Below are 22,392 nucleotides of genomic sequence, written 5' to 3'. Positions count from 1 at the left end.
CACACAGATGTTTATTGCTTGTGGTGTTGAGGGCTAGGTGCTGTTCTGTCTGATTTTATTGTGCACTTCTCTGAAACTGAGGTGAATACATGAATGTTTTGTTGAATATTTAATTGCTTGGTGATAGGAGATACCCTGAATGCTTTAACAAAGTAATTAAGTTGCATTTTCCGTTGTGCACATCTTGGTGTTAATTAGGTCAGTATTACACCCTCAAATATGATTTTAATCACAGAATATGCAAATAATTGTCTTTAGTAATGCATTGTGCTTAGTGAGAGTGTTCTAAAACTCAATGTAATTGGAATATTTTATTCTCTACCTAATAGGGACCTGATCTTCATTTGGAGTAAACTGCAGCTCAAATCTAACCCATCCAAACAAGTATTTGTGGACCACTGCTACCAGCTTCTAAGAATTGCTACAAATGTCAGAGTCATTTTCCCTTTCATGAAAGTCATTAAGGATGAAGTAAGTTCTGTTGGTTTTTGCCTCATCCAGTTTGTTTTTGATAACCAGTTAAAGAGAAGTGGTGTTCATATTGTGTAATGACCACTTCTGGTGGAAAGTTAAAAAAAAAGGGGTTGGGGAAGGACAATATTATTCTTAAAATTTTGTCAGGTTCCAGAATGGGCTTCAATATGAGGATTGCTTGTGTGGTTTTAAGATTTTTTTTTTTATTGAATTCTGAGTTTTTTTATTTCTGCAGCAAGTTTGAGGAATAAGTCCATGGAATACATGTGAATCATTGGATTGGGGATTATTTTTTTCAGGCTGACCTCTTAAGGAAATAGGATCTGTGTAATATGTACCCTTCTTCCTTGTTAAATTTTGAGTCCTTTTACCAATTCTAATTATAACTGGACAAAATGGCTTAATATAGCATAAAGGAAAAGGGAGAATAATACAGGACAATACATGATTTTTGCTTCAGGAAATTGTGCTGTATTTCATGCTTCGGATCTCGGTCTTGTTCTGCCCCATCTGCAAAAGATGTCACGTGCAATGTTTGCACGCAGGCCTGAGATTCGTTTCCCAACACGTTATTTGTCCTTGACCTGACTTAACAGAGCTCCTTCATATTTTATGCCCTAAATGAATTCTAAATTATTTTGTCAGATCTAAATGAAATAATTTGTTGCTGTTCAAGGGAATGTATTCTAAAATGCTTGTGGGGAAATTGATAATTCTATTTGCATCTGAGTAGTCTTATTTTTTTAATAATCCCCTACTTATGGAGTGATGTCTGTATTTGTTAAAACCCAAATACAGGAGGTATTAATTATTTCTAAATTTCCTGTACCTCTTTTGACTTTAATCTGCTGCCTGTTGGGCAGACTATTTCTGATCATTCTCTATGTTCATGACAGGGCCCCCAGTTTAAATTGTGGAATAGGAATTCTGCTCATTAGAAGGATGGGTCATCAGCTTTGGAAAATGAAGCCTTTTAGACTTCTTGGCCATGGGTTGTTCAAAACTGTCAGCAACATTACCATGGTTTTAATGTAATTCAAGCAAGAAAGGTTAGAATGGCCAAAATATATAAGAACTGTCCAATTACAGTGTGAAGCAGCCTAGGTAATGAAAAGGCAGGCAGAAGATATTGATAGATCAGAAATGATCTCTTGCAGTTCTGGTTTATATCCCCAAATAATTGTCTTTAACTACAGAGCTGCATGGGGCAGAGCTGGAACTTTCTAGCTGTACAGCTTTCAGTGCAAACCATTTTTGTATCTGTATTTATAGTCTTGTTTGAGCAATATTTAAAAATGTTCATGTCCTTGGGTGATGTTCAGTAGCAGGATGCTTTCTGAACTCCTGTTCTGCAATAGATGAATATAAATATGTGGGATGTTTGGGAATTGTTTATGTACACTATGATTTCTTTCTTGCAGGTTGGTGAAGATGGCCTTCAGATTTGTGTTGAGATATGTGGATGTGCTCTACAGCTGGACCTCCGTGAAGATCCCAACATGAAAAGTCTTATTTATAAAGCAATCGCTCATTTTCTGCCGAATGACTTGGAGATCCTCAGAATTTGTGCTCTCTCCATCTTTTTCCTGGAGCGCACCTTGGAATCTTACTACACTGTTGAGCACTTGTACAAATGTGCAGATGAAGAATACAATGAGTGCACTAGTTCTGTTCAGAACCGCGTGCGGTTCGAGTTGCTGCCCATCCTGAAGAAAGGATTGTTTTTCGATCCCGAGTTCTGGAATTTCTTGATGATCAAGCAGAATTGTTTAGCCTTGTTGGGGGATAAAGCCTTGGATGGCTTGAGTGAAAGTACACTGGAAAACTCTTCTGCAAACACAGAGAAAACAGCGGATTACAGGGCTCTGGGTGAGGAACGTGGCTGTTTAACAGATGTCAGCAATGGGGAGCTTGACCCTGGAAACTGCTCTGGAGCCCGCTCCAAAGGAAATGCCAGAAAGAACCACCAAGCTCTTGAGGCATCCAGAACTCTGGATCAGACTGAACCAAGGCACCGCTGTGTGATCTGCAACAAAGAGTTCCTTGGGGATCACATAGTGAAACACGCACAAGCTCACCAAAAAAAGGGCAGCTTCTCCTGTGTGCTTTGCACCAGGAAGTTCAGGCAGAAAGGACTCATGCTGAAGCACTTAAGGAATCACGTCAGGAAGATAGAAAGGCAGCATCTTGCTGCAGCTCTTGAGGCTGGTCAGGAGGCTCCTGCTCTTCATGAAGTGCAATGTTGTAGTGTTCCTGTGTCTCTTGAAAATGGGAATTCTGAGGGTTCCAAAGATGCTGAACCAGAGGCTACAGTAGCTACAGTAGCTCCGAGTTCTGATCAGGTCCAAGAGGAGGCTGAGAATGCAGAACAGGTTTTTGAGGCAGTGGAAAACCATCTAAGTGACCAGGATGATGCTACTGAAAACAGTAGTGACAGCTGTTTTAATAATGTTCCTGATGCTTTGAGTACAGAGAGCTTGCCTGAGGATGATGAGAGCTCCAGTAAAGAGTCACCCATTCTGCATAAAGTGAATGGAGTGTTTTGCCCTCAAAAAGATATTGATGCTTTGGATGAGGAAGGAACCTTTAAGTGCCCTGCTAATGGTTGTGCTAGAGTGTTTAAAAAAATAAGATTCCTCAACAAACATGCCAGAAAAACTCACCCAACTGATCTGAAGGTGCAGCAGCATATAATGAAATGGAATAAAGGAAAATGCCGCTTCTGCCAGAGGAAATTTGCCGATTCCCAACATTTTATAGACCACCTGAAGAGACATGTGTATCCAAATGTTTACTTCTGTTTACACTTTAATTGTAATCAGAGATTTAAGCTGTCAACTGAGCTTGCAGAACATATAAAAAGTCACAGTGTATTTAAAGCTCAGTGCAATTTCTCAAACTGCTGTGAGCTATTTGAGGAGCTCCCTTTGCTGTATGAACACGAGGCTCAGCATTATTTAAATAAAACCCCAGAATGTTCGGAAGATGCAAGTGAAAAAGATTCTTCAGATGATCCTTCAGAACTTTGTAGTTACCAAGATGATGATGAATCTGTTAATGAAAAAGAAACTGTAGATTTACCAATTCCAACCTGGAAGTCAAGGAAAGATTCTGCAGAACCAAAGACATATATTCAAAGTGTGGAGAAGAAAGCAAATAATGTAATTCACAATGGAAATGAAAGCTCATCTGAGGGTAGTGCTCCAGTTTTAAGTTTGATAGACCAAAAGACACCTGTGTTACAGCCAAATCCTGAAAACTGTAATGTTGTTAGTGACCAACTGGTCAATGGGCACAGTGACCCAGATCAGACATCATCCAAGGCAGCCCAGGTAGCTTTGGACAGAGTAGCAGATGAAACAAGGACAGAAAATGGGTCAGTGTTACCAGTTTTACAGAATTGTCACGATGCACCACAAAATAATGCCCCTGCAGTCTCACAGGTACCTTCTAAACCAAATCAGACAACAGAGACTACTTCATATGGTGTCATCTTAACAAAACCGTATGTCAGACCATTGCCTCCCAGTTACCTTGATGAACGTTACATTAGCATGCCAAAACGGAGAAAAATTTTGGCAGATGAGGTAGATGCCTACTCTGAACAAGACAAAATTTGTAGCAAATCAACAGAAAGATTTAGATGTGGCAACTGCTTGACCATCTACTGTAATTCAGAAGCACTTGAGGCTCACCTTGCACAAAAGAAGTGTCAGACGCTCTTTGGATTCGATTCAGATGATGAAAGTAAGTCCTGCAGTCCTTCCATGCTGGTTTCCTTGGCAGTCAATAGCAATCAGAAAATGGTCTTTGCAACAGGAATAGATGAGACACACACTAACTAAATCACAGTACTCTGCTAAATTGGAAGTTGAAATTGGACATGCTGTTCCGAATAAGAGGTGGTGAGAATTTGTAGGCAAACTAATGGAAAAGACTTCTGATAAAACAGAATGGGATAATTCAATCTGTCATTCCTTGCATGTTTGAAACTAACTATGGTGAAAAACATAAGCAGTGTTCTAGATTAAGAAATTATTTACATTCTGATCTTTTGTCTTTTACAGGTGCCTGATTCAATGTTGTGGAGAAAAGTATCGGATGAGGAGTGGTGTAAGGAAACACTACATGAAGCAGCATCAGTTTGTTTCCCAGTTGGCCTTAATCATGAAGCAGTCTCAAATTCCTATAGAAAAACATGACCTTGATAAAGACAAAGCACATTTTCTAGACAAAACTCACAAAGGAGTAATAGGAGCTCTGCAGGTCTTGAGTCCAGAAAAGTTGCTACAAAACCCCCAAAGTACCAGTTATCAAAAAAAGCCATGTTCATCCCAAATGTATGATTGACGCTTAATGGTACAGCTTTTCTAGCATGAAGGTTGAAGGACAATGAGGCATAGAGGTGAGCAGGCAGAGGAAGTAGAGGTGTTCATTGCCTTGTGGAAATCCCATCAGCCAGTTCTGAAAGCTGCTTTAGTTTGTGTGGTTCATGGTTATCTGTCCACACAGCTGAGATGGAATCATTCAAGGAGGCGTTACATTCTTACCTTGTGGATAAATGCATAAAGAAACCATGCATTCTTTTATTTTTTTTTTTTTTCAGTCTGAGTATGTGAGTCCATTATCTGCTCAAAAGAATGGAGCTTGTTTCATAAGCTTCTACTCAGAATCCAAAGAGGAATGTGGAAGGAAATCTTGAGCTAGATGGGATGCTGGAATAGCCAAAAACTTGAAATACAGAACAAGCAGGAAAAAGTGAGTTGATGTGCTATTTTGTGAGACTTGCACACAGTGGAAATCAGATGTGTGTAAGAGAAGCCCTTTGCAAGGCTGAAGTAAAAGTGACTCCTGTAAAACATCTGCTGTAGGTGTGGGAAGACCAACACAAGTGATAGATTGTGTGGATAACAGCAGCTGATGGAAGCAAATCTGGAATGGTGGAAGGGTTAAGCTTGCAGAGTTAAACTAATATTCTGCAAGCACAGAGGTCCCTCAGCTGTTGGTAGGACAGATGAGAACTTGAGAAGGCAAACAGAAGCAGAGCACATCAGGTTGGGGTGAACAGTAAGGTCAGGAAGAACCTGTTTCACATCTGTTATGTTGCTTAATGGTGGTGGGCCACAACTCAGTACTGTCACTAATTATTCATTGTCTAGAGGGGAGAAAACAGGAGTCCTCTCAATCCTTAAGACACATGGCAATCAATCCCATTTAGTAGCATCCCTTGAAAGGAGAGCCTTTCCCAAAGGCTGGTGAAGGAGTTACTTAAATGTTAAGCACTTTATTCACAATTCACTGTTCACAGAAACAATCACAATGTGAAGACAGGAAATAGGAGTTCCTCAGTTCTATATGGAAAACTGAAATACGGAAGATTTTGAAACCAAAAAGATGCCATTGTAATTTTTGGTCTTCCTACCCTAAGGCAGAATTGTGGCAAACATGCACGTTGTCCAATTACTGTACAAATTTATCCTCTAATTTATCTCGCACTGTCTTGCCACATAATATTATTTTTATTTGGGATCCTGTTCTATGGAAGTTGTAGTGGGATTGCAGGCAGGGGAGGCACAGGGGTGAAAACTGATTTTCAGAGTCATTCCAGAAATGTAGGACAGCACAGAGCAACTGTTCTGCTCAGCTGTCACTGAAGAGTTCATCACAGTGTGTGCAGGGCTTAAATCAACAGGTGGGTGAAAGTTAATGAGTAAAAATCAGGGGGTGCATAAAACCCCCTGTTCTTTGTAGCAATGGCTCACTCTTGCATACCCAAGGGCTTCTCTGTAAGATTGGCTGTGAAGTAGTTCTGGAAGATAAACTCAGTAGTTCAGTAATGCCTCTGCTGGTAATCCTCTGTGGAACTAAACAGGTATTTGCATTAATTCTGCTTTCTTTCCCCTTCCTGCCAGGTAAAAAGAATGCAAATTCAAAATCATGCTTTTGAGTTGTAGAAGAGTTTTGCCTTAACTTTGGGTTGGATTAACATAAAAGGTTCTAAAATTATGATCACAGGTATTTGTGCATTACATGAATCCCAGTTGTGGCCCACTTCCAGAGATTTGTATGATGTTTGAGGCACCAAAGAATTTTTTTTGCAGTTGCAAAAAACCTGATTTAAATGCATCATTCATTATATATACATATATACACACTATATATATATTTACATGTATAAATACATTAAATTTTTTAAACATAAAGTTAATGGGGTCCTTATCAGACAAATGCACTTTCACGTTTTTTACTTTAAGATACCAACTAATTTTTAAGGACCTGGGTACTGTGTTGAATGTTTCCAGGCTCCCTCTTCTTTGCTTGACATTGCTTAAATATATTTGGGAGAAAAAAAAAGGTTCATTTTTCAAGTATTACAGTTCTGAAAATCTAAAAAGTGAGTCAACAAAGATACAAAAAAGATGTTTCTGTGAAATCTTTTTAATGTACCTTTTAATCTTTGGTGCTTTTTTTGCCTTTTCCGTGGAGCTCCATATGTTTGAAGATGCTTTAAAACATGATTGAGACTTGTATTATCTTTGGTTTAAGTGTGTAGATAAATGCATCTGTGTACATGCATAAACTGTGACCATAATTTTTTGTACCTGCATTAAAGTAATTTTTGTTCCAAGATGCTTTTCTGGGACACCACCCTTTGTTTCTCTCATGTATTCAGTGTGTACACTCTGGAAAATAGGAACTATGAATTCTTACATAGGTGAAGATGAGCATCATCCTACAATTATCAGGAATCTGTTAAATTGACTTAAAGGAGCAAGTGGGTGGTAATGTTTTAAAATAATTATTTTCACTTCAAAAGACATTGCATTTTCTGTAAGCTACTCTCTGATACCTGTTGGTATTCTCAGATAGTTGCAGTATTAAGCAACTTTAATCAGAGGCAAAAAGATACTTGGATCATGTGTGGAATAATTCTCCATGCTTTTTAAGGATTCTTTTATTTTGAGTATTACCCCAGACCAAGCCTGCAACTTCTAAGGCTGTAAACAGGTTACAGGTCTTAAAAGTTGGAGGTTTTTTGGCCGTTTTTTTTTTTTTCCCAGACATAAAGCATTGTGTGATGTAATTGGAAATCCTTGAAGATGTATCACTTTGATTCAATGAATCCTGAAGTACATGTGTAATGTAAGCCTCCAGCTACCCTAAAGCTGCCTGAAGTTGTCCATGAGCTTAGGAGCCTTGTTGGATCAAAGTTGGTGCAATTAATAACATTCCTTCTGTTGGGTTTGGACTTTGCTTTTAAGCGTGTTTCCTCTAACCCCATCACGTTTCACTGTAAAGGTCATGGAATTTCTAATTTCAAGAAGCTGCCGCTTGGTGTAGGCATCTTTCACAAAAAAAAAGGAATACTGAAACTAGGTTGCAAGTGGTCATATCTGTGGGGCAAGGTCACTGGTACTTTGGTTATTTAGCCATATTCATAAAAATTATATGAATTGTATAGTTTGGATAATTTATAACATTAAACTTTGTGATTTTAATATCACATGGAAGGTTCAGCTGTACTCATTTCTTTTATTGTTTAACACCAGTGCTATGGACAAAAGACCCAAAGGGGGTGGTAGTGTTACTATTTTCTTAATTTATTTGGTACTGTATAACACCTTTCTGATTAAATGCAGTGTATGCATTTTGGGACTCTTAATTTGTAAAAGCTGTTACAGGTTCAGCAAGAAAGGAAATTTGTGCTTCCTTGTTGAATGTTAAATTATTTTACTTTGCATTTTATATAAGAGTACAAATTAAAACTGAGCCATCAAACTGCAATAAATCTACAGTAGTGTTTCATTTTAAAGACCTTTTGTACTGTACATAGATTTGTTCAATAAAACATTGTCTTTGTTGTTGATAGAAAACTGATCTTGTCTTTTGGAGAATCACTCTGGAAATGCTGCTGTCATGTTCAGAGCTACTGTGTTATGTTTGGTACGTGACGGTTGAGTGGCACCTGTGTGAAGATGCCAGGTCTTGATGTTCCAAGTGTGTGGATATTTGCATTTGAACAGACCAAGCTTCAAAATGGGGGCAGCAGTTAATTCCTAGGACTCAAAATCCAAATCTGGGGCCGCAGACAAGTCAGGGTGCAGCTGTTTTAAGATAGCTCTGCTTCTGGTTGGTTGTCAAGTTCAGACAGCAAGACAGAGTGTAACTGCTTTTTTGTTTTCTTCAGAAAGTTCAACACTGATGCCTGAAAATACTGGATAATTTAGATTTATTATTTACAGCCCTGTAAATTCCTAGTTTTTTTTGACTGTCTCCTGGAAAATTTTGGATGGTGACTTTTTTGGATATGTGTAACTTCACACTTACCTTTGTTTTCTACTGTGGATAATTTTGACAAGGTCCTTGCCTGAGGAAGGTAAGTGTGAGCGTAAGGGTATGGGATCTCAGGTACATTTTGCCAGGAAAACTATTTATCAAAATGGCAATGTGTACATAAGCCATTTAATAAATAAATTGTTAACACCAAATATAAACTTCTTTGCCCCTCCTCAGACGGACAGGAGGGAGAAAATGCAATGGCAGTCCTTGTAGTAACTCCTTAAATTACGACAGCAATTTATTGTTACAAGAGTACTGTTCACCTTTTGGTTTATATAGGCTAATAATTTTCCTGTTTCATCCCCTTTGGGAATGCCAGTTCCTGCTCAATGCTCAAGTCAATTAAAAGTTTGAATAAAAACTCTAAAGGGAATTTTGAGTTATGAGAAAGAGAGAAAAAAATGAAACCTACTTCTGAGATTATCCCTTTTCCACCCCATTACCTCCAAAGGGGAAAAGATTTACCAAGTAAGATAATATGTAAATATATTATAAATAATCCTGCTGAAAGGGCTGGTCTTGGTTTAGAACAGGAAAGGGGCTGTGGAGAGACATCAGTCCTGAATATTAAGAAGTCTCTCCAATCTCTCTGATGCCAGTGTACTTTTCCTCTCTAAGGATTAATGGCAATGTGACTATTCTGAGGCAACCTCTCCCTGCCTTCCCCTCCCACCTCCTGGTTCCTTACTGAAAACAGAGCAAAGATCTCGATCTCACTCTAATTTTTTTAATGGTATCTTGATGGTGTTTTTTTTTTTGTTTCCCTGAATTCCAGAAGATTTGGATGGGCATTACTCCTTGAAGGTTGCAAATCTAAATAAAGGTTTATTGAAACATAAGCAAAATAAAGCAGAGGTAATTTATATTTCTCAGATGCGTTGTCTAATTTGTAGTTTGCAGGATTGATACTAATCAAGAATAGTAAATCATTGTGCTCATGAGGGGAAGCTTGGCACAGCAGACAATAAGCATTATTATGTTAAAGCTTTCCAGATGCTTCCAGTTTGAATTTTTATCTTAATGTTGAATTTAAAATTCATGGGCAAATTTTGTTCAGCTGTTTCTCGCTTATATGGAATTCATTGTTGCAGCTCAAGAGAACAGCTCTTACTCAGCTGAATGTGTGTTGCTTTTCCTTCTGATCAACCTGGGACATGTGCATGGAGAATTTTTAGATCTTAAAGAGGAAACAATCTAAAATACAGGGATAAGGAATGTGACCTCTGTTTTCATCAGTATTCTGTTGTAGGTTTACCAGATCTTGAGGGCAGGCATTCCTTACTACAGCTCTGAACAGAGCCAACCATAATGATGAGTTCAGTTCTTAGTGCAAAAGCATCATCAGTAAAAACGCAGTTCTTTTGTGTGTCTTTACAGGATCTGTGTGTTCCTGGGTTTGAAATCACAGGCAGCTTTAGCACAAAAAGGTGGTCTCCTCACACGTCCCTATTAAAGCATAGAGTGGAGCAGAATGTTGGCTTTTTCTGCCACAGAGAGGTCAAGCACTCTTTGCACCTTTATTTCTCAGCATGCAGCTTATAATGCTTAGTTCAGTGAAAGCTTCTGCTGTCTTCTCTTCCCTTTTTTGTTCATCTTTCCTCTTGTCTCTTTTATGAGGTGTCTACCACTGGTGCTAGGTGGAAGAGCAACTCAAGGTTGAGAGCTTGCATTTAGTAACAAAAAGCATCTTTAGCTTATAGGACTTTGTTTCCTTAAACAGGTGCTGTGCTGTTGGATTTCCCAGTCCTGGGGCCATGCACCATTTGGGAATGTGCAGTTCTTGCCTCAGGTACAAGTGGATTGGACTCTGGCTTGGTCCAGGTGAGGTGACCAGTGGTAGGAATCATAGAATGACATCAGAGAATATCCTGATCTGGCTGGGACCCCTAAGGATCACAGAGTCCAACTCCTGGCCCTGCACAGGACCCCAAGAGTCACACCCTGTGCTAAGAGCACCATCAAGATGCTTTTTGAGCTCTGCCAGGCTAGTGCTGAGAAGAAGAACCTTTTTCTAATATCCAGCCTACACCTTCCCTGACACTTCAGATAATTCCCTCGGCTGTTTTTACCGTCACCACCCCTCAGGAGGATGTTGTGACTGCAGCAAGCCTTCCTCTTTTCCAGCTGAAGAGACCAAGCCCTCCTCATACAGCTTCTCCTCAAGGCCCTTCCCCATGGACACTCTCTAAATGGCTTTATAACCTTCTGATAGTGCGGTGGCCAGAGCTGCTCCAGGACTGGAGGTAAGGCTGTCCCAACCCAGAGCAGAGCTGGACAATCCTCTGGCTGTCCAAGCTGTCCCTGATGTCCCCAGGACAGGGATGTTGCCCCTGGCTCCAGGGCTGGCTCCCATCCCCTGTCCATGGACCAGCACCCACACGTCCTTTTCCATGCTGCTGCTCTCCAGCATCTCCCTAGAGCTCAGCACGACATCAGGGCGGGCTAAAAGGGAAGGACACACTCAGTTATAAGCTCTCCGTATGTTTAACACACCCAGTCTATACATTTAAACCCGCCTCCCAGCCGCTTTGCTCCCCCCCCCACCCCCGGCCCTTTCTCCGAGCGGAACCTCGGTGCCGGCCGCTCTTTCCGGCGGGCGCTCGGCGCTGCACCAGGCGCGGCCATGGCGGGTCCGGGGCTGAGCGAGCGGGAGCGGGCGGGGTGCCGGGACCTGCTGGAGCTCCTGCACACCGAGGAGCTGCTGGCGCTCACCGACACCGTCACCAACCGCCTGGTGCACCCGGAGAGCCGCCAAGGTGCGCGGGCAGCGCCGGCACCGCCGGCCCGAGGCATTCCGAGCTGGGCCGGGCCCTGCGTTCGCATCCCTGGGCCGGCGGCTGCGGCTGCCCCGGGGGCTCGGGGTCGCTGCCGGGAGCCTTCTCCTGCCCGGCCCAGCAGCTGTGGGGGGTGGCTGCTCGGAGCTTGGGGGTGTTCAGGCCGAGGAGATTGCGGTGGTGACGGGCGCGTGGCCAACCTCCAGCTCCTCGAGCATCTCTGTCCTGTCAGACCCCTGCAGTGAGCTGCGAGCACGGCTGTGCCCTTAGTGCTTAAAAGTATTGAAAGCTCCTTAAAAGTATTGAAACAGTCTCTCGCTGTTGGTGTCAGTCACATTTGCTTTCAGGTTTTGAAAGGGTAAAATACGAATCTCCACTGAACTTTTTTTGTAGGATGCTTCCAGTTGTGACTGTCCTCCATCACTTTGTTGAGATTTGTTTCATAAGAATTAATTTTTTATGTCAGTTACCTGAGGGCACTGGGTTTGTTGCCCAGTGGCTCAGGTATATTTATGTATATGTACAGTCGTATATATGTATGTATATACACATATGCCTGATGAATATGTACATATATATGTGCTCCTACTCGGCCTTGAGTATACGTCATATGACGTAACTAAAACCTGTAAGATTTGCCCAGTACATTTCTTTAAAAGGTCTTCTGCCTGTAGGTTTTGGGTTTTTTTCCTTACCTTTTTCCCCCTACTTTTTGCTGTGGTTGTAGGTTACATGAAAAGATTTTTGTGTTTTACTTTGGCTATTTCTTTCTGGTTAGATTTAGGGATTTTATAGATCCCTTGTTAAGTGCTAGCCTCAGTTCAGGTGGGAACTGTCTGCTACACCTGCTTTAAAAGAGAATTTAAGTTTGTCATATTTCCTCATTCTGCTACAGAGCCTTGTAGCTGAATTTTGTTTATTGTTGCCATTCAATGCACTGTTGCTGTGCTAGGATGCATAGTCTTATGAACATGAGAGTTGTAATCACATTAGTGTGGAAATAAAACAGATTTAGTTCCATTTCCAGCAGGCTTCAGGAAGGAGGTGGAACCTCACTTTCTCAAACTACTGTGCATTGCTGAAACACTTCACTGGAATTCCTGTCCAAGAAGCATATTTGCAAGTCTTTGGGTGGTGTATTCTGTGTCTGATATGATGAGGCCAGATTTCAGTTTGCAAACTTTTGGTCTCTTCATGTCCTGCCAGTTTGACTTGTACTGTGTTTGGAGCTCAGGAGTGTAAGAAATGGCTTAGGTTTGGGGTTTTATTGTGAAAGAAGATAACTCTAACTTCAATTTCTTTCTTTGCAGAGGCTATTCATGCTATTCTGGTGTACAGCCAAAACGTGGAGGAACTTCTGAGGCGCCGGAAAGTCTACAGAGAAATCATCTTCAAGTATTTGGCGGCGCAGGGAATCTCGGTGCCTCCGTCCTCGGAGAAACATGTCCTGATCGAGCGTGTGAGGCAGCTCTGGAGCGGGCAGCTCACGGCTCGAGCCCCGGAGCCAGGGCACAGAAAACCTCCTGCGCAGGTGAGTGCTGCTGCTGGAAATCCTCCAGCTGCTCAGCCCTGCCTCCACAGGATGAGCGATGCACATGTGGCTCTGCAACTGTAGGAAGGTCCCAAACCTTTTTAACTCTTGGTTGGTTTGGTTTTAGTTGGGTTTTAAATGACAACATCTGAAGGTGTCTGCTCTGTTTTTCACAGTATTTGAACTCTAACGTGCGGGGTCTTCTCCATGCTTTGAGTTTTTACATTGTCCTATAGGCTAAAATTAGAAGATATTCACAAATAGTTTTGTGGGTTCAGGGACAACTGAAAACAGTAGTACAAAAATCCTGCAGAGGCCCATCTGATTTTACTGAATTTATATATTGATTAAATGTGCAGTTCCAGCAGTGACAGGTCAGTGCCATTTGTTTTCCCTTCTTTCCAATCAACTGAACTCATCATTATGGTGGGCTCTGTTCAGAGCTGTAGTAAGGAATGCCTGCCCTCAAGATCTGGTAAACCCACAACAGAGCACTGGTAGGAACAGAGGAGACATTCCTTATCCCTGTATTTTAGATGACTCTTTCCTCTTTGAGATGTAAAAAATGTCCATGCAGATGTCCCTTGATCAGAAGGAAAAGCAACACACATTCAGCTGAGTAAGAGCTGTTCTCTTGAGCTGCAACAATGAATTCTATATAAGCCAGAAACAGCTGAACAAAATTTGCTCATGTATTTGTAACACTTAATACAGTAAAAGGAAATGTGTTTTGGCAATAATAGGTTATTTTGAAGTTTAAGTCTTTGCTATTTAGCAAATCCTCATGGTGTAATGAACTTGGAGGTTCATTTATGGTTCTGATTGGCCCCCTTGCTGTAGTTCAGAGCCCTCATGGGCAGCAGCCTCACCTCCTGGGCTGTGAGACCTCTGTCCCTGTTGAGAACCTCTTGCACTGAGCTTTCACTCAGGGATTAACTGATGACAGTTAGCATTTAGCTGAGAAATGTTTTCAAAACAATTTTCTACGTGCATAATTCGAGAAAATAGAAAGGTTTCTCTTAACAAAATTCTGTGGTTAATGGTACATAAATGAAATACTTAAAACACATTCATAAATTTAAAAGAAAGTCAGTTGATTTATTTATCATATACATCTTTCTTTGCATTTGTTTTCTCTGAATTCTCATCCCTTCTTTCTTCACCACTTTGAAGAAATGGGAAACCTGAACCTATGTAACAGAATTGGAAATGATTTCAACTTGTAGTGAAGCAAATACAGCATTTCTATACAGAATTCTCCAGACTTTTCACACTTAATTACTTAGTGTTTATAACACAATTTAATACTTACCAGACTTTGGTGTTAGCAAACTTGATATTTGATTTACTTCTGGAAAAAGTCTTGCTGTCAAGTCATAAATACTGTGAAGTTCTACAAAGTAACCGTACATTTAATTCCAAAAAATGTTACTTTACATCCTTCCCCTGCCCTTTTTCAGTAGAACCGTAGTTTTCCTCTTTGTAAGGAGCCCAAGACAGTGAAGCACTTTCTAGGTGTAATTCAAAGAACCTGACCTGGTTCTCTGTATTAGATAATCAAGTTAGTAAAAAGAAATGAGATTTTACTGTGGTATTTCTCTTCAGGTACTCTGGCTCAGAACACTTAAAAGTTTAATGTAAGTGTGTGCACGATTTGATGTTTTTCTAAGTGACAATCTTGCTGAACAGTTTTAAGAAAAAAATTTGCTTGACTGCAGAGTTATGGAAATGGACAGAAGTCACCACAAGATGACATTGTTGGCCTAGGAGGAGAATTCTGCCAGTGGTACTTTGAACTCCTGAACTCTCAGCACCCTTTGGGAGTAAAATCTGAAGCAACATGGGGACCACAGCATTTCTGGGAGGATGCCAAACTGAAGTTCTGTTACAACACTTTGGAAAAAAACGTGGAACAGTATGTGGGTGCAGACATGGTGAGCCTGCGCCTGCTGTCCTTGGTTAAAGAAGAATGTCTCCTCTTCAACCCAAATTTGCATTCCAGTGGCCTGAAATGTGCCATGTCCCCTCATGGATTGGTGCTGGTGGCAGTGGCTGGCACAGTTCACAGAGACAACACTTGTTTGGGTGTCTTTGAGCAGATCTTTGGGCTCATCAGCTGCCCCATGAGGAATAACACCTGGAAAATAAAAGTGGTGAACCTTAAAATAGTAGGGCAGAACGCTCTGGAGCCTGGGATGCAAATGGAACAACCTTCCATAAAATATGAGTCAAACCAACTGAGAGAGTTCTATGATGGGCATGAACTGACTGTGTTTGAACCTCAGAAATTCTGAGCATTTTGTCACAGCTGAGGGAGGGGCTGGGTTGTTGCTGCCATGCAGTTTCTCTTCTCTGAGTAAGATTTGCTGAGTGGCAGGCTGAGATACAGGGTATTAACACAAGTGATGCTTGTGGGCACTTTCCAAGAGCTAACAAATATTTTTATGGGTATTCCTTCAGGTTTTTCACTGTCATTAGAGTGGAGTTTGGTTATTCATGGTTGCATTTAAATATGGATTGGCAGCCATGTGTAATGAGGGGTTCACAAATTGTACATTCTCTTCAGGACACCATTTGAAACTCTCACCTGAGCTGTAGCAGGAAGTCATTGCATCTGGTTTTGGAAATTTGGGAGGGCTAAGTGTTTAAATGGACATCTGAGTCCCAGGAAAACCAATAGAAAACTCAAAACAAAACACTGTGAATGGAGGCAGCTGCTGTGGATGTTCTAAATGTGTTTTAATGGGACAGTGCAGGGAACTTGGCATTGTTGAAATCTTTTTTTTTTTTTAGCTTCTTTGCATTGATTGCTTCCTGTCCTTTTACCTTATGGTTCCAGTTTTGTCTTGAACACACACAAGTTTTTCTGTCCATGTCCCCAAGCAGGCAGACTTGAGATGGGTGCCCATTTCTAGCACTGACTGTCCTGGATCAAGAACTTGATTTCAAAACTTGCAGCAACACTGTATGAACCAAATGCTCTGATAGTTTTTTTGTATGTAATTACAACAGAGTTTTTAATATAATAGTTGTGATTTTTGTATGTTTTCTCAAGATCAGTATTTTGTTTACTCTGAGCTGTTTTATTACAGGTACTGAAAGTCCATTTGTTACCACTGGGTGGTTACAGTGATAGGTCACACTAAGAAAAGTACCCAATTACTACTTAATAATAGGAAATTATTGAAATTATTGCCACTGTAAAACTTGATTTTTTTTTTTTACTGCATTTATTTATAGGGGATTAGAGGTGAAGTGAGGTGAAAACTTGTTTTTCTGCATCCTGTTTGATTGTTTGGGAGTTTTGTTTTCATTTTCTGGCTTCACTGTTTAAAGTTCTGAAAGCGTAAACATTCCCCATAACTTAGCAGAACCAGAAGAACTGTTCCCAGGTGTGTGGTGGTGAAGTATGGCTGGGTGAGAGGAAACAAGGAGGTTCAGGTATGCACAGAACTGATCTTTGTGAACAGTCTGAATCTTGCTTTCTCCTTAAAGTAATTTCTTTTCTAAGCAAAAGTTCAAATACTGTGTTGGGATGTTCTTAATAAACAACTGAGTTGTGGCTTCTAATTTTTCTATTGTTTAGAATAAATATCCTTACTTAGAGTTCCAAATTCAATTTTCAAATCATCAACACAGACAGAATGTTTTAAGAGTAGAAGAATATTTGTGGCAAAGGTTTTAGCTTAACCTTGACTTTAAGGGAAAAGTTAGGACTTGTTTAAATGGAGATGGACAAGTTTCAAAAAGCTGAAATTTTTACTGGAGTGATTTCATCCCTCTTTTTAGATGCTGCTGTTCAGAGCTGAAGGAATTGTTGATTTACCATTGGAAGCACTGGACATTTAGTTGTATTTAGGAGATTGAAAACATGAAGTAAAATTTCTTCAAAACTGTTGTCATCCATTTTTCCTCTGTTTCTTACCACAACAAATATTTTCAATAACAGTTTCTTATGTCTATCACTACCACTGAAGCTGCAATGCTAAATTTGTGCTTTCTAGATCTCTCTCTGGTAAATAATTTGATAAAAAGCAAAATTCTGATTTGCAGCAAAGCACATGGAACTTTCTGAACGTTAAGCAGTGGAAATTGTGTCCCTCTGTGCTTCCTTTGGATGCTTCCCATGAAATGAAGGTTTTAAGTGTATTCCTGAATTTGTAAAAGGTGTCTAATAATCTTTATCTATTTAGACTTTATAATTTTTTATTCTGCTGGTTTTTTCCCTGTTATAATTGTCTTTATTATGACAGGAAATCTTTTATGTTCCCTTGTCACAAGATGCTTCTTGCTTGCTGTTTTCTTGCAATTCATTATCTGTCTCAGTAGCTTGTTTTTTCCCCTAAGAGTTGGATAAGGGTAAATTCTGCAGGGTGATAAAATTCTGTAAAAGGAGAAATACAGGCTTCCAGTAAAGATATCAATAACCATAGCATTTTGCTTTTAGTTCTTGCAGTGTACTGCAGCTTTCAAAGCACTTTGAAGATGTACTGCAGCTTAAAAGTTTCTTTTCTTTTCTAAGGGCACAAAGTAGAAATCCAAAGTTAAATGTGGGTGTAAGTGCAGGAGTGATGAGTGCTGTGACCATCCCTGCTGCCTGCAGGAAATCCAGAGGCTTGCTGGAGTCTCAGCAGGGGAGAGGAGTGGCCTCTGGGTGACATCTGGTGGCAGATTCATCACTTGCTCGGAGCTGCAGTCCCGAGGAGACTGTGCAGAACAGGCTGCTTTATCCCACTCCTTGCTGGCATCAAAATGCCTTGAAATTACCAGGTTCCCCCTTGCCTTGGATCTAAAGGAAAGCTTGAAGGGAATCCCTCAGCAGAATGTAAACTAAGAAACCTCTTATATTTCTGGGATAAACTTAAAGAAATGACAAAAATACAACATTTATTGGGCTTGTTGCCAGTAGTAGTTGTCCTCAGAGAAACTTTTTGGAGACCTAGATTAGAACAAAGCAGAGATTTTTGTGAAAGTGGTGTTTGTGCAGAGAGGCATCTGCTGGAAGGAGCAGGGGATGTGTAATTCCTGCACAACCACCTCTTCTCTGCCCTCTGAGAGCATAATTGCAAGGGAGATAACATCATGTTGTACATGCTGCCATAAATTACTTGCTTTATAACCAGTAAAAGCCTGAGCTGCTCATCTCAATGAGGTTTGGGTGCCTTGCCAGCATTTTCCCACTTAAGACTATTGAAAGGAAATGGTGATTTTTAATAACTTGACTGTGATTTTTAATAACTTGACTGTGATTTAATGAAACAAGCTCATCTTTGATATCTGAGCTTTCTTCCTCCTCAGCTGTTGAAGTCTGTTGTTCCAAATAATGAACAGAAGCAGCTTTCAGGTAAGGAATGAATGAATAATCTGGGGATCTTCCACCAGGAGAGGTGGCAGCCCCTCCTTTGCTGTAAGAACTGTGGGATTGAGTAAAACTTGTAGGTGCCACATCCACACCTTGTTGGACACTTCCAGGGCTGGCGATTCCATCACTTCCCTGAGCAGCCTGTTCCAAAGCCTGACCACCCTTGCAGTGAGGAAATTCTTCATAATATCTAGTCTAAGTCTCCCCTGGGACAACTTGAGAGCATTTCCTCTCTTCCTGTCTTGTTCCCTGGGAAAAGAGAACCTCACTACACCCTCCTTTAAGGTAGCTGTAGAGTGATTATGTCCCCCTGAGCCTTCTTCTGGCTAAACAACCTTAGCTCTCTCAGCTGGTCCACATCAGACTTGTGCCCCAGACCCTTCCCCAGCTCTATTCCCTTCTCTGGACACACCTCAGCCCCTCAATGTCTTCTTTCTTTTTCAGGAGCCTCTGGAAAATCCCTGCAAGTGTTCTCTGAAAGCAGCCTGCGTAACTCCAAGTGTGCTGTTTGAATACCATGTTATAATTCCAAAATAACAAACCAAATGTTTTCATTTTTCCTCTTGGCAAATTGCAGAACCTCCCAAGCACAAGGAACAACATGTTCTTGGGTTCTGTCTTGACAAGCTCTCACAGCCCTTACTGAAAAGGCTCTTTTAGATACCCCTGGTTGTCACTGGGTCATTTGGGTTGTATGGGTGAGTGTTGCACTCTGCTGTCCTAGTGTGAGCCCTTTACAGTGCCCTGAGTGCTTCTGCAGGAAGCATTTCAGTGCCAGTCAGGAGGCTGCTTTTGAGGAAAATACTGTGTTTCCTGCCACACCCACAATCCCTGTCATCTGATTCACATTTCAGAGCATTCACCCTGAAGTTCCCTTGGGACAAAATGGACCAGGGAGCTCCTGCAGCCCGGTGGCCAGGGTACCCTGCTCTCTGTGAGGCACTCAGGCTGCAGGACCACCCTGGAGCTGGCTGGCAGCAAACCCCCAACACACGGAGAGATCCTGTGCTGGCAGAATCTCAGCAACAGCTGTTTCATGCTCCTGTTGCACAGCACTGTTTGCTAATGTAAACACAGCTTAAGGGTGATGAAAATGGTAATATGGCCTCCTTAGGATGAAATTAAATTAGTTTTCATCCTAATGCTTTCTTAAAATGTGTGTATATATATATGTACATACATATTTTTAACAAGTCTTTCACTCGCTTTCTAGCATTTCCCTTGCAGGATTTGTATTTCAAATGGAGTAGTTGTCAGCTCCTCTTTAACAGCAATAAGCATAAGACATCATGTCAGTACTTGTTCATCTATTCCTTTTTCTCAGTTCATTAGTGTTATTTATTGCCTGGCTGGATTTTGAGCATTAATGAATTCTCCTCAAAGTTTGCATTTTTTATTGAAATAAATCGATCCGTTTAATATCTCTCCAGTAATTATGTGTTTGGATATATTTGCACAGTGCCCCAGCTCTAACAAGATTAGTGGCAGGAAAATCCCATTCTGCAGATTAGTGTGATTTATTGAGTTGAACTTTAGGATTTTCCTCTGGTGCTTCATTATGAAGGTTTATTACAGAAAAACACTTTGTCTTCAATTACTTGCTGGCTGATGTGCATCTGAAAGGCTCAGATGAGCAGTCTTTTTTTTTTTCTCTGAAATTAGGAACATCATCTTATGACACACAAACTCTTTAAATGCTCCCATTAGAAATACATCTCATGACAGTAAAAGTGTCTCAGTATTTTCAGTTTATAAGTCAATTTTCCATTCTGTCACATCTGTGTCGTTGTGACAGTGACCAAACCATGAGCTCCCAGCAATGTCTCCTGCATCTTCCAGGGGATTTCCAGCCCCTTGCAGCTGCCCCTCTCTCGAAACATGGCTGGGCTGGGGTGCTGTGGGTTCCCCTGGCTGCCTGCAGACTCATTTCTACATTAAAATTTGTGTTGGTGACAGAAACTGCTAAACATCTGAGTGCTAACCATGGCACAGATGACTTTGCAGCTACTGTAATAATCATAAAAGTCTCCTTCCAGCTGTCTCCAGCAGCTGCTTTCCCCAGATATAACAGGCAAGGACTGCTGGAAGGCAGAAGGACATCACACAATTTACTTTGAGCTCAGTGAGGGGTTAAGAACAAGGATAAAGGCCTTCTGAGCAATAGAAGGGCAAATTCTTCCCCAGGTGAGCTGAATTTCAGTGCTGGTCAGTCTTCCATGTTATAGTCCCAGACTGGGATTTTGTTGTGGATCTGCCAGGTTTTGTGGGAGCTCAGGAGGGCTGATTTGTCACTGCCAAGGCAGCTCCTGCTTCAGCCCAGCATGCCACCCCTTTACAGCTGGCTGGGGAGCATGAGCAGTGTCAGTGGTGACAATAAAACCACTAGATCATAAAATGAACATGTTAAGAACATTCTAATTCAAACACTGTTAATTGTTTTTGCATATGGGGGAAAACCACCCACGAGAAATTTTGTGCTGTGGGTGCAAACTCTGTGTTTGCCCTAAAGCTTTTACATATGGAACAGAGGGCTTGGATTCCAACCTAAAATGTTGGATGCTTACAGGCTATAGCTGACAAACTTTGGCAGCAGGCTGACACTGCTAAGCATGATGGATAGGATTTTTTTAAACCCTGCTATGGAAAAGATCTGGCTGTGGGTTCCCTGGGGAGAGGCTGGTGTGTGGATGAGCCCTTCCAGTGGTCCTGTGACACAAGGAGCCAACTCTGCAGCCCTTTGGAAAAGACCACCCACCCTGTCCTCCTCAGGACCTGGGAAGAGGTAAAAGTGTCTGCTTATCCTAAAATGTGTTCCTAGGGCTTGGGACTCTACATGTGGGAAGCTGCTGAGCACAAGTGTCCCACCTCTTGCTTGCATGAGATCAGCTGTGATTTCTCATGTCTTGGGAGCCATAAGAATTCTATAACGGTGTAATTTTAATCAGTAATTATGCCATGTTTCAATTGCCTGGAGTTACCTGGGATAGTTCCTTGTGTCTAATTCACTTGGAGTGCCCTAAATCTGGACTTTTCATCAGAAGGTATGTGTTCTACCTCCCTGTGTGCTTCCCCTGGCCTCCTGCATGCTGGGCAGGGCTGGAGAGAATCAGAGGCTTTGTGTTTCCATATCTGCTCACAGTAACTAGAGCGTTACAAATTAGGGAATGGGCTTAAAATTAGCTTTACTTCTTTTATCTTTTAGTTTTCACCCTTTTCACTTTGAAATTCTGAGCTCCTCACTTCACTTCCAGATTCCTTCTGCTTTCAGCGTCCCCACAAGATAATAACACATGTTGGAAAATCCTTGACATTTTCAGTGTGCCAAAGGAAAATGATGATGCTGCTGGAAGGTTGTTCCCCTTGTCCCAGTCCCAGTGATTGTTTAAACAAAAGTTTAAACAAAAAAGTTAAATCAAAACACCTTAAATGTCTATTTCTTACCTGGGAAATCCTGGATCTACTGTCTATAGATAGGCTTTTTGTAGTATTCCAGTTTTTAAACAGAAGTAAAATTGAGCCAGAAAAGTATGGCTACAGATCCCAGGTCAAAAGTGAAGGGCTGCTGGACTGGATTTCTGTTTGTAACTACTTTTTTTTGATGTGGTTTGATCTCTGCAGGTAAAAGTTGTCTGATGAATTGTGTGCTCCTGAATGGTATTCAGGATGTTTTAATTTCAAATTTTGCATTCTTTGAATGTGTATGTGGTCTGTGTGCTTTTCTATGTCTTTTCTGTCTTCTTGTCTCTTTTCCTCTTGTAATTCCCGTTTCTTGGAGCATTTTGAGTAACTTAACATCAAATGGGCTTAAAGTTTGCTAAAAGTTGAATGGGCCAAGTTAATGCTCTGAGAAGTGGTTTATGTAGACTGGATGTTGTGGTAAACCCTTTGTCAAACTCCCTTGGTTTTTCTAA

General features: G+C 41.1%; 2 protein-coding genes across 2 annotated transcripts in view; both read left to right on the top strand.

The window, feature by feature from the left end:
- ZNF654 (zinc finger protein 654) overlaps positions 1 to 8,348 on the top strand; it is a 29,881-nt gene extending 21,533 nt beyond the window's left edge. The window contains exons 7-9 of the mRNA XM_054653358.2: positions 330 to 471; positions 1,896 to 4,221; positions 4,542 to 8,348. Of these exons, the coding sequence (XP_054509333.2) occupies positions 330 to 471; positions 1,896 to 4,221; positions 4,542 to 4,549 (2,476 nt within the window). The 3' untranslated portion in view covers positions 4,550 to 8,348. The remainder of the gene's footprint in view (positions 1 to 329; positions 472 to 1,895; positions 4,222 to 4,541) is intronic.
- Positions 8,349 to 11,398: 3,050 nt separating this feature from the next.
- On the top strand, positions 11,399 to 19,914 carry C2H3orf38 (chromosome 2 C3orf38 homolog). The gene is made up of 3 exons (XM_054627679.2): positions 11,399 to 11,570; positions 12,899 to 13,119; positions 14,838 to 19,914. Exons 1-3 carry the CDS (start codon positions 11,438 to 11,440, stop codon positions 15,411 to 15,413), a joined length of 930 nt encoding a protein of 309 aa, XP_054483654.1. The 5' UTR covers positions 11,399 to 11,437; the 3' UTR covers positions 15,414 to 19,914.
- Positions 19,915 to 22,392: the final 2,478 nt, after the last annotated feature.

The sequence above is a fragment of the Agelaius phoeniceus genome, chromosome 2 (genome assembly GCF_051311805.1).
Source record: "Agelaius phoeniceus isolate bAgePho1 chromosome 2, bAgePho1.hap1, whole genome shotgun sequence".
Classification (NCBI taxonomy): Eukaryota; Metazoa; Chordata; class Aves; order Passeriformes; family Icteridae; genus Agelaius; species Agelaius phoeniceus.
The sequence above is the reverse complement of the archived record's forward strand: the minus strand, read 5'-3'. Positions and strand labels throughout refer to the sequence as shown.

Excerpts from the sequence above, each read along its gene's own strand:
- C2H3orf38 (XM_054627679.2), top strand. The coding sequence starts at position 11,438 with ATGGCGGGTCCGGGGCTGAGCGAGCGGGAGCGGGCGGGGTGCCGGGAC. Across the intron at positions 11,571-12,898 it reads GCACCCGGAGAGCCGCCAAG|AGGCTATTCATGCTATTCTG; the intron begins GTGCGCGGGCAG and ends CTTTCTTTGCAG. Across the intron at positions 13,120-14,837 it reads ACAGAAAACCTCCTGCGCAG|AGTTATGGAAATGGACAGAA; the intron begins GTGAGTGCTGCT and ends GCTTGACTGCAG.